We start from the raw sequence: 12,619 nt of genomic DNA on the forward strand, positions 1-12,619 counted from the left end.
CTTACAGACCTCCATGTTGCCAAGTCAATGAAGGGACTGTGTGTGGGGTGGGTGGCGTGACCCAGTTAGTGCTGTTTTGGATAGGGGGAATGTAGGAAGCACAATGCCACATCAGCATGGCATCAGATATGAGCAGCCAGATGTCGATGTGAGATTGGGCCGCATGAGGGGACCTGCAGAGAACTTTAAAATATGAGCAGCCAGATGTCGATGTGAGATTGAACCGCATGAGGGGACCTGCAGAGAACTTTAAACAGGCGAGGAGCTGCCAGCGGGAACGAAAAAGGTCCGCTGTATGAAAAATAAAGTAAGCAGTGAACTAAAATCAAATTACTTTACCTCATCAACAGCGTAAACAACTACTGACGAAAGAAATTTACACTACTGTCTGTAGTCAGACCATACCACAGTCCCCTCAACTATGAAGTGGAAGGATGCAGCTCATTAAATTAGAACACGGGGAGCCAGAAATGCTGCTGGGGAGCAAATAGAGAGGAAAGCCAGTAAATCTGAAACAGGGTAGTGAGACAGAAAGTCACCCACTCATGACCAAATGGCTGACCAAAAATACATTATATGTAAATGTAATGTATTGGAAAACAACAGACCAAACAAAATACCAGAACAAATCTATAGAAACACAAATACAGAAACACATACCAGACCGACACAACTAACTTGCCAAAAGTAGTTTATTTTATTTACAAATACATGTACCCAGATTACAATAAAAACACTCTAATGAGAGTCCAATCTTAAAGAGCAATGATTTATTGATAATGGCATTAGTGGAACCTCTTGACAGTCTGTGGCTAAGTCAAATAATGTATCCTTTGTTAAGTGAACATCTCTTCTTTTTGAAAATAAGGCCTTTGTGCGTCTTCTTAATGGCTTTCCCCTTTTTTGCCTACAACCTGAAAATAAAAAATGTCAAACAAAAGCCATTAGTCATTTTTTAATAGGACATTTAAACTATCTGTTCATTAACAACAAAATCAATCATTTCTATATAAAGATGTTTTATTCAATACGCAGAATTAAATAAGACACTACAAGATTTAAGACAGCCCTCATTTGCTAATGATATTTAGCAGGAAACATGCTGACATTCAAATTTCTTTAGGATTAAATTAAAGCTTACAAAGGTTTGCCTTGTGAAATCACAAAAAATATGTTATGCAGAAAAAGGCATGCCTAAAGCAGTAAATGTACACCATATCAGTTCGCTGAATGGCAATATAAAATAACTGTAAAATATTAGAAGCACACAAATTAGCTTAAAACCACATATGTGGCGCAGTTCAAAATATGGTTACTACGGAAATTAAACTGCTGGTCAAAAAGAACAAACCCAAGAAATAAAGCACCTTACTTCCTTGCCTTATTACTACTTGAGCAGATGCAATGGGCACAGGTCACATGGAGTAGTATATTAGATTCTTAATTCATATCCTGAGAACCTTCATCTAAATCGGTTTATACACTTCTCAACGTACTGCACATATAAACCAGAATAATATTCGTAATAAAATTCTATCAGGATACAATGAAAAACACAGCACCGACCATATCCTCAACATTCTAGACAAAGGAGAATCCTGCCTGCCAGAGTTATTAGACCTATCAGCAGTATCCAACAGTAAATACCAGCTGTATTAAGCATTTTAATGGTTGAATAAACTCTAATTTAGCCGTATGACCACAGTAGCGGGCTAGAACGGCCATTTAAGGCCCGCTCAATCGGTAAAGGCCCAAGCCGAAGTCGAGGGTCTTTAACAAGCAAGGGAGCAGGTATTTAATGGCTGGTATAGCCCAGCTACGGTGGGCTACAAGGCTATTAGAACATTCCGCCCTTAGAGGGCAAAATGTCCTAATGATAAAAACAAAGGCATCAGAGCTCGAGGAAGTTGAAATTCCCGAAGCACCGACGCCTTTGATTAACAGCTGTTGCTGTGATTGTTCAACATCTAACCACAACGCGCTGGGCCATGACTGTTAGCTGTTGAACACTCACAGCAAGAGCTGCAAAAGGGGCCCCCACTTGCCATCCAGTGTTGGGCTCGGACTCTGCAACTTCTTTTTCTCGAAGAAGTCTCCATTATCGATGTGACGTCGAGTCTTCTCCGATTCGAGAGAATGCGCATGTTCCAAGGCCCCATTGATAGATTGTTAAAAAAAAAAATGGTGGGAAAAAATGAGCAATCTTTATTGAGCCATTATTCAGAGGACATTACATTATACCAAATATTCATGGCATTTTTCATTTTGGTGTAGCATTGACCCATCATTCTTCGTGAGTAAATGTACATACTTCAATCTTTGTATCCATCATTTACACAGCATAATAATTACAATGCAAGAAGTGCCAAATGTGGGTTCATCCATATTAATTAGTAATGTCTACAAAGTTCCATGACATGTATTTGTACTTTGAATCCCTTAAACTAAGTTAATTACTCCCTCCCTCTCCCTCCCTCCCCCCTTCCTGGTCTGTTCGTGTGTTGCCGTCTATTCTGCCTCATATCCTTGAGAGATAATGAATTCCAACCTATACCTCTGGTGTACTAGGGGCCTTTCCCCATAGTCTACCCTAATTGTCGCTGGCTTTGTGACAAATGGTGAAGTAAATCAGGGTAGTGGAACAAGAAATGCAAGTGGGATATCCAATTGTGCGAGTTCTTCTAACATAATGTCCCATTCCATGGAGATGGGACGTTTTCTCAACCCCCTACCCGCCTCATGTCTAAGTGCTGCACTTTCCGCACTGCCCCATCTAATTACCTCTTCTTTCCATATATGCAGTGGGGGGCTCCTCGGGGATTTCCATCTCATAGTAATCGCTCTGATCACCAATACAAGTGCTAGATCTAGGAAACGCAGGTGAACCTTCTGGGCTTTGGTGCGTTTGCGTAGGCCCAAGAGGCCCTCTAATATGTTATCTGTCAGTGTGAGGTGTGTGATTTCTCCCAACATATTTCGAATGTGTCCCCAATAATCCTTAACATATGAACAAAGCCAGCCTCCTCCTCTCCACATTTCGGACAGTAGTTTTGGGCCTCTGGGAACATGCAGTGTATCCTCTTCGGAGTTAGATACGCTCTATGGAGAACCATATACTGTATAAACTTGAGTTTGGCATTTCGGGAGACCCGCCTGGGGTGTCCCAAAATGCTTTCCCAGGCTTTATCTGCGATTACAATGTCTGTAGCCTCTGCCCATTTTGCATGGAGGTGCGCGAGGCAGATGCAGGCTGGTGTTCGGATGCCGGTATATAGCCACATAACTAGGTGTCCACCCAAGCAGATGTACTAGGTCACGCTGTGGCGGCTCGCTACGCTGGGGTGCCCATGTCGTCCTGATGTAATGGACTATCATTGCATGTAGCAAGTAAAGGCGGTCAGAAGCCCCAGTGTTCCTCACAAATTTATCATGATCTAGGAGTACACCATCCCCGAAGAATGAACCCACCTCTGCTACATCTACGGCTACCCAATCCTGTAGCCTAGCCATTGTGAGTCTACCACCCATAACTGGCAGCCCCAGTAGTGGGATATTAGACACATAAGGAATCGTGGTCGATGTGTACTGTAGGGCCTTTTTCCAGCATTGCAGTGCCGTTTTTAGGAGCGGTGGACCGTCTTAGGGTAGTTACGCCTTTGGGAACAGCATACTATGCACCCTTTTCTAGATCTTGTACCTTAAAATGTATTTCTTGTAAGTTCCTACCTGCTGTCCAAAAAGACAGCCATTGTAATTGGGATGCGTAGTAATATGCTCGGAAATCAGGGACTCCCAGCCCTCCCCGTTCGATGCCAACTACAATTTCTTGAGACTTACTCTGCGCCTACCACTGCCCCAGATAAGTTCCAAGAAGAGTGTTTCTAGTATGCGAAATATAGACTGGGGCAACATCAGGGGCAGATTGACAAAGAAATAAAGTAGACGGGGAAGCATCATCTTGGAGATGGCTATCCTCCACATCACGGACAGTGGTAGGGATGTCCAGAAGGAAATGCTAGGGCGCAACGAAGCAATGGCCTTCATTAAGTTACCTTCTAGTTGGTCCAAAGGAGTCCTGTACACATGAATACCGAGATACTTAAATGTAGCTAGTGCTACAGGTATCTGATAGGTACCAAATTGGATTACATCTGGACGAAGACCTTCCTGGAAATAAAAGGCATGAGACTTTCCTGCGTTAATAGCCAGACCCGATATAGTCTCGAAGGCGGAGAAGACCATAGGTAGCGGGCTCGCCTCTCTCTCCAAGTCTCGTAAGTATACAAGGATGTCATCTGCATATATTGAGATAAGGTGTGCATCATCCAGTATGGGAATTCCCAAAGCTCCTGAGGACCATCTCAAAGCTATGGCCAGTGGTTCTAATGCAAGCACAAACAGGAGAGGGGAAAGTGGGCACCCCTGCCTAGTACCTCTGTGTACCGCGTATTTTGGGGAGATATACCTCCCGGTACGTGCCCTTGCAGTAGGTTCAGCATAGAGGAGGCGCACCCACCGCAAAAAATCCTGGGGGAGGCCAAAACGCAACAGGACTGCGAACATGTACTCCTACGTTATGGAGTCAAATGCCTGACGTAGATCTAACTGTGCAGGGAGAAACCCGCATTGGTCCCTGTGTATAAGAGTGGGGAGAGTAGGGACTAGTCGGTCAGCTAGGACCTTACTGAGGATTTTATATTCAGTGACCACCAGCAATAGCGGTCTGTAATTGGACACCTCAGTGTTGTCTCGTCCTGGCTTGGGGAGTGACACCACCATAGCTTGCATCATGGATTGCGGTAATCTAGCGGTTTCCCAAGCCGTTTTATATAGCTCCGTTAGTTTTGGTGCTAAGAGGTCTGAATATGCAGCGTAAAACTCCACGGGCAGGCCGTCTAGGCCCGGGGCTTTATTGCGGTTAAGGTCTTTGATCGCTTCTCTTATTTCATGTTGGGTAATGGGGCCTAAAAGTTCCTTCCGCATAGCCTCCGTGATCTGGGGAAACTGCAGGTCGTCAAAGAAGGCATCTATGAGACCATCGTCCACATGCGCTGGTGCCGCATACAGGGTACTGAGGTAAGTACAAAATGCTTCATCAATCTCAATTTGTGTATGAATCAGTCCCTTCTGTGGTGAACGGATACAGGTGATCAAAGGCGTCTCGAGGATATACCTTAGGATCCGAGCTAGTAATGTTCCTGATTTGTCAGCGTCCTTGTGTTTCAGTTGTGTATACGCTCGGTAATCCATGAGTCTAAGCATTTCCAGAGTCTCTGCGTGTCTAATACGAGCCCCTTGGAGAGATGCCCGTTTTTCTTTATCTGTCACTGCGGCTGGTTCTAGCTCTGTCATCACTGTCTCTGTATCTAGAAGTCTTTTGTGTGCTTCTTGACGTGCCCTTACGGTAGCACTAATTGCCGAGCCTTGAACCACCACTTTGAACGCGTCCCAGTCTATGAGGTTGGAGGAGGCCGTATTCCAGTTGTCTGTAAAGTAATTATTAATGGTGTCTAGTAATGAGGTCCGAAAGGGGGCCTCCTCTAGGAGTTGGGGCCATAATTTTCAAGTCGGCACAGGGGTTGGGACCCTGCCCCACGTTAGAGTAATTTCCAGGGGATTATGATCTGAGAATGTGTTGGCTAGATATGTCGATTGACCTATTTGTGCGACTATTGTGTGGGAGCATAGAAATCGATCAAGCCTGGTGTAGAGCGGATGGACTGGGGAGTAAAAATAATTTTCTATGTGTGTAGGATGTAGCATTCGCCATGCATCCAGGAGACCCCAACCCCGGATCCAGGTGTTCAGAAGTTCAGCCTGTTTGTGTGTGCTGGCCTTGTGTAATGGAGGATGAGATCTGTTCAATTCTATGTCTAGGGTCGCATTACAGTCTCCCCCAAGGATCCAGGGAATGGTATCCCACCCCGTTAGAGCTCTGCCCACATCAGAGAAAAATTTGTCTAGGTCGAAATTCGGCGCATATATACAACCAAGTATTGCGGGCATACCATCTAAAGTGCCGTTCAAAAGTATATACCGCCCCTGATCATACAACCGCCGATCTACTTCTTCAAATAGGACTCCATGGCGGATCCAGATGGACGCCCCTCTAGCGAAGGCCGAATAATTAGTGGTATATATTCGGCCTCTCCATTTTTTCCGAGTTTTCACCTCTGCCTCCATCAGGTGGGACTCCTGTAAAAACACAATCTGCGCCCTTCTCCTAAGAAGGTAGGCGTGTACTCTGTGTCGCTTGGTCACAGCTCCTAGTCTCCGTACATTCCAGGTCAACAGGTTGTATGAGCCTAAGCTGGCTTGCTTACGAGACATATATTCACTACTTGTGTTGTTCTCCGTGCAATGCGGAGACCATGAGTATATGCAGACCAAGAAGTCCCTATCTCTTGTAAACTAACCATACATGGTGCAGCCAATAAACAATGATGAGCCAAACCAAACATTAAAACATACGAAACCCATAGAACAGTGCATGCTCTTTGTGGGGGTTACGCGCCAACCATACTGCTGTCTACGTAGGTGCTGTCTACGGGGTGTACCACTCAAGTCATACTCATCAGTGTGCGTTGTAATAAGGGTTTCCATATGTGAGACCAGGGGGTCTGCTATAGCTTCTGGACTATGATTACCCAGGATCAGCTACGGACTTTTGAAATCTTACTGGTCTAGATTATCGACCCATGTGCGATCAATAACAATCATAGAAAAACAAAATCATACTACAAGCATTATATACATTATTATATGCACAGTTCAACCAGTACAAGAAAAAAGGATACTGTCCAACGTTTGGTATTGTGTCTGTGCTCCAGCAGTCAGCCTCATGCGATTCTAGTGCGGGAAAATGACCGTCCCTTAAGTGTCAAGCAGGCCATCACCCGTTTGGGGTGTCGCCGAGGGGAAGAGATTAATGCTATGTTCCGAGTCTGAATGTATGGTACTGTCCTCCCGAGTCCGTCGAAATCTTTGTATTATCCTCTCTGAAGGATCCAGCGCCTCTGCTCTGTCCACCACCTTCTGGGCCGGGGTCGGTCCTAGTCTTACAGAGTTCCTCGAGCCTCCTCCCCAACCTCGGGGTAGCTGCTGTTGCGACAGTACGGGGCTGTGTCACGAGCCAGACAATCTCTCCTGGCTGTGTACTAAGTCCATTACCTCAAGCCATTCTTCCACATCGTTGGGGCTGTTAAAGAAATAAGATTTCTTATCGTGCATGACTTTGAGCCTGGCTGGGAACAATAGGGCATATTTGAGTTGTGCCGCCCGTAGGTTTTTCTTCACTGCTTGGAAAGAGGTCCGTTGACGCTGTACCATGATCGTGTAGTCCGGGTACAAGGAGATCCGCTGATTTTCAAATTGGATGTTCGTCTTCTCCCTTGCTTTTTGGAGTAGCATGTCTCTATCCCTGTAATTCAGGATATTGACAATCAGAGGGGCTCCCACTTTTGGTGCGCTCGATGGAATCCAGTGCACCCTCTCCACGCAGAAGTATGGGGATAGACCTTCAGGGGCTACATGTTCTCTGAACCATGCTTCCATAAAGTCTGCTGGTTTCGCACCTTCGCTTCGTTTCAGCAGTCCAATGACTCGAACGGTATTTCGTCTATTGCGTCCCGCCGCGTCCTCAATCCAGTCCTGGAGTCCAGCAACCTGGTGTTGCAGTTGTTTTATTTGCATTGCCTGTTCCATGAGTTGGGGGTCGATGCTCGACAATGCCTTCTCGGGATCCCGCACCGTATCAGCGAGCTTCCCATGATCTGCCCGCAGTAAAGTAAGGCCAGTCGTGAGGGCCCCTATCTGCTGTTCCATTATCCTCTTGGAATCACGGACGTCCTTCAGTATTAAGTCCAGTTTCTCCGAGCGGGACTCAGTAGGGTCGGAGGTGGAAGTGCCCGGTGCCGGGTCCGTATCGTTAGATTCGGGCCCCCCCCCCCCCCCTGCTGCCAGGCCAGTATCCAGGACTTTACCCTTAAGCCTGCCCATCACTAAGTCCAGTCAATCGCAAGCCTGGGCACTGGTTCTATGGGCATGTGCCCCTGGGCGTGATTAAGCCTGTGATCCCCACTCTTCACCAGGCGGTAAACCGCTGTGCCTCCGGTCTGTGGGTGTTGCCTTTTACCGCCGCGGTGCCACAGTCTGTTTCGCAGTGCCCCTGTCTTCACCACAGCAGTCATCCGCATCGCTGCATTTTAAGCCATCTCTGCAGTCGTCCTCCCCCACCCTCCGATCGGGACTCGATCGGTTCTGGTGCAGCTTAGCAGATATCGGCTGTGCCGTTAGTCGCTCCCTTTAATGTGGGGGTGGGGGGGGGTTCAGTGGGATTAGGAACTCACTCACCTCACCCAGCCGGGCGCCTCCGCCGGGAAATATCGACTGCGCCATGACCTAAATCCAGGGCAGCCCTATACTCGGCACCCCCGCCGCGTAGTCCTACAGGATGTCGACAGGTCGCGGAGGGGAAACTGAAGGCGGAGAGGGCCACCCGCTCCCAACCCGATGCCCCGCCTTTGCGCCTCTCACCACTCTGTGCTGGTGCGTAGTTTCTCGGCTGTTCACGATCCGCTGCCGATCTCCGGCTCCCGTACCCTCAGACGTCCATACCCTGGGAATCCAGAGCATACGGCAACCACATTTCCTTCCTCCAGGAACGCAGGCGAGCAGATATGGCGAGGATCGCAGTCCGTCTAGTAATCCTCTCAGAGCTCCACCTCTAGGCCTCACATCCCGCGTTCAGTTTTCAGCATCCGTAGTCTCCTCTCCCCAGCCGCCGCATCAGATCGGGCTAAATTCCGGAGCCTGGCTGTGACGTGGAGGTGTCGGAATCCCGCAGATGCCGTTTAGATTCCGCAGCACGGTGATTTTGCAGAATGTTTCCCCCCCAGGGTCCGGAGCCTCACCAGATTGCGTCCGCCATCTTATGCGGTTGGCCACGCCCCCCTTTTTTTCCCACCATAATGGTGAGGATGGAGCTAGTGAAGTTACTCTAAAAGCATGAATTTGTGTAATATACTAAAAATATGTACATATTTGTATCTACAATGTAGAATACATGTAAATCTGACACCAGAGTATGCCTGCTGGGGTGGTGGGAGCATGTGAATCTACAGCAGTACACGCTACAAATAGATGCTTATAAGGTAAGAAAAATACTCCAGTCGCAGCATAAGTTGGCTGCAGATAAACATGCTATGCAAAGACTGTAAAGCAGTACTCCTCTCGCGGTTGCTCTAGGCATCAGATGTTTGAAAAAAAGTCCTACAAGAGATTGCGGTCTTGCCTGAACATCCACACAATAGTGTTTAGTGTGAGGATTCGACCAAATTGCTGCTTTACAAATACCAGCTAAAGGGACGTTGCTTAAGAAAGAAAACAAAGCACCCTTCTTTCTAGTAGAATATGCAAGTGAAACTGTTGGTAAAGTACATTTGCTGAATACATTTTACAATCCACTGTGAAAAACTGGTTTAAGAAATGGCTTTACCCTTTTTTGGATTTGAGAAAGCCACAAAAAGTTGTTGTGTTTTCCTGAAAGGTTTAGTTATCGTACTATAGTACATTAACCCTTTCGTTGCAAGGCCTCCCCCCGTGCTAAGCCTCTTTTTCTGGCTATTTAGGGTAGTTCACGCTTATTCCCCTGTAACTTTTTGTCCACAGAAGGTATCCACACCAAATTTGTGTTCTTTTCTTCCAACACCCTGAGGATTCTAAAGGTCCCCAAGGTAGGGGACCCAGAAATCAGCGAAAATATAGTATTTATAAAAATAAAATAGGAAAAAAAAGTGCTGCAGATGAAAGTGTCTGTTTTTTCCCTGCAAATGGCAATAACAAAGGGTTGGTGTTGCTGTAATCACCACCTTTCCAGCTTTCTGGGACAGGCAGACTTTGGTCAGAAAACCAACATTTTCGACATAGTTTTGGCATTTTACTGGGATATAGCCTATTTTTACTATTTTGTGTGCTTTCAACCTCCTTCCAGTTAGTGTTAGAAATGGGTATGAAAGCAATAATGGATCCCGGAAAACTATATACCTTTACGTACGCTGGACCCTTCTAGTTGTGGTGATATATAGGACTTGTAGGTTCACCAAGAACCTGAGGTACCCAGAGCCCATAACTGAGCTGTGCCTTGCAACAGGTTTTCAATGTATACCGGGTATATAGCAATTCATTTAGTAAAATATAAAGAGTGGATTTTGGACCCTAGCTCAGATGGCACATGGGGAAACCTCACAAACCTGTACATTTATTAAAACTAAACATTCGGGCGAATCCAGGATGGGGTGACTTAAAAGGCTCCCACCGGTTTCTGTTACCCAGAATCCCTTGCCAACCTCAAACTTAGAAATAAAACACATTTCCCTCAGAATTGTGATGGAAACTTTTGGAATCTGCAGCGAGCCACAAACTTCGACCCACCCAGCATTTCCCCAGGTCTCCCAATAAAAACTGTACCTCACTTGCGTAGGTAGGCCTAGTGCCTGCGATAGGAAATAGCCCAAATACGGAGTTGCCAGACACTCCTGTAAAGGTCACATGAGGAGCCTGGCTTAAGGAACTATTGCTATACAAGAGGCCATCATGCCCAGAAGTCGCATTATTGTTCGAACTGGCAGGGGACGATGTGGCTGAAAAAGAGATAGTTGATTCTGGAGAATGAGAACCCTCTGGGCATTGGGGTATGCTAAATCTGAGACCAAATTGAAGATTGCTCCTAGAGGCTATATCGGGAGAGGCTGAAAATGGGATTTGCTGACATTTATGGTGAACCCCAATTTGTGTAAGAGATGGATGGTGGCCTGTGTATCCTGCAAGCACCTCTGCCCTGTTTAACTCTTGATCAGCCAATCGTCGAGATACAGGAAGACATTAATGTTGTGTCCTCTCAAATGGGCTGTTAACATTGCTAGGCCTTTGGTAAAAACTCTGTCACCCCAAATGGCAGAACTTTGAACTGGTAATGACGTCCACTCACCATATCCCTGAGGTACTGGCGATGTGTCGGGTGAATCAGCATATGAAAGTATGCATTCTTCAGGTCTAGTGCCGACATGAAGTCGCCTTCTTGCAGCAGTGGTATTATATTCTGTAGTGTCACCGTGTGAAGTGCTCTGACAGAATGTGACAATTAAGAGGGCGTGGGTAGAGTATCAGCTTGAGCTTCCGGTCTTTTGGGGGAATTAAAAAGGGTAGGGAATATACCCTCTTGCCATGGTGTCTGTGTGGAACAGGCTCCACAGCACCTTTTAACAGGAGAGCTTTTACCTCTTCTTTGAGAAGGTGATGAAGCTGAGGGTTTGTCTGCGTGGTGGGATATTTATATTGGAGGTTAGTTCCAGACAATATCCACTGCAGACAATGGATAGTACCCACTGGTCTGATGCTATTTCTAGCCACAGGCAGTGAAACTGCTGCAGCCTTCCCCCAACAGTTGTGTCTCCAGGGGGAATGTGTGGTGAGTCATGCTTGGAGGTGGGGCTCCCTCCATGGAAACTCTTCTACCTCTCTGGTTACCCCTCCTTCAATCCCCTCTGGCATAATATTTACCACCATGCTGGTGGTAGGTTTGCTGCTGTGTTTGGTATGTCTGGTCGCAAGAGGTGGTGGTCGTGGAGGCCCCTCTGTCCTGATATCTGCGAAAGGACTGTTTACGTAAAATAGGGTACTGCAGTGCCCCTTTGGATTTCACAGTCTCTGTATCCTTTTTTATTTTCTCTAAGTGGGAGTCTCTGCGGGCCAAAGAGATGTTCCCTATCAAATGGGACATTAAGGAGGTGGTGTTGCACCTCGGGTTTGAACCTGGATATGCATAGCAAGGCATGCCTGCGCAGGACAGAGGAGTTTATTCCTCTTGCTGTGGTGTCTGCGCTGTCTAATGCGAAGTGTATAGTTGCATTAAAGATTTGCCTCCCTTTGGTGACTAACTACTTTCCTTTCTTTTTGTACTGCTCAGATAGATGCTGTAGCAACTCTTCCATGTCATCCCAAGTGGCCCTGTTATATCGGGATAGCAAACTGATTGAATTGGCTATGCACCAATGTTAAACCTGGCATCTTTTGGCGTGTTTACACTGTATTACTGTTGGTTATGTGCAAATGCTTCACACAGTGCCTCTAAGATAAGCCGGACTGCTCGTGCCAAACTACCAAGGGGTGAGCAGAGGTTATTTTAGGAGAGTAACTTCCTTATCCTGACTAGAAGGAGGGGTCCCTACTTGGACAAAGGTGCAAGCCCTTGCCAAATAGAGACCCTCATTTCTAACATTGGTTGTCAGCGGTGAGGATAGGACTTGCGTTTGCACTTGACTTAGTGATTGGTGTGCACTACTACCATATCGCAGACCATTACGTACCACATACTGGTTCTCTTTCTTTTTGGCCTATTTTTGATCTTGCCAGATTTCTGAGAACTTAAACTTGCTACTTCATCATGCCTGAATCAAGAGCATCATCTGTTGCATCTTTGGAAGTGGCCTTTGAGGAAGATAGGTTGGAATCCTACAATGTGAAAGAATTGAAGGTTATTTGCAAAAACCTAAAAGTCCAAGTCAGATGCCTTACCAGGAAGGAGGAGCTACAAAAGGCGCTGTGGGCCTGAGCAAGCAGT

The 12,619-nt window shown here is 46.4% G+C and overlaps 1 protein-coding gene across 1 annotated transcript in view; it reads right to left on the reverse strand.

Annotated features, from left to right (window-relative positions):
• Positions 1 to 674: 674 nt before the first annotated feature.
• TXNL1 (thioredoxin like 1) overlaps positions 675 to 12,619 on the reverse strand; it is a 174,135-nt gene continuing 162,190 nt past the window's right edge. Inside the window, exon 8 of the mRNA XM_085630116.1 lies at positions 675 to 914. Within this exon, the coding sequence (XP_085486242.1) occupies positions 885 to 914 (30 nt within the window). The 3' untranslated portion in view covers positions 675 to 884. The remainder of the gene's footprint in view (positions 915 to 12,619) is intronic.

Source organism: Triturus cristatus, chromosome 2_1, assembly GCF_964204655.1.
Source record: "Triturus cristatus chromosome 2_1, aTriCri1.1, whole genome shotgun sequence".
NCBI classification, from domain to species: Eukaryota; Metazoa; Chordata; class Amphibia; order Caudata; family Salamandridae; genus Triturus; species Triturus cristatus.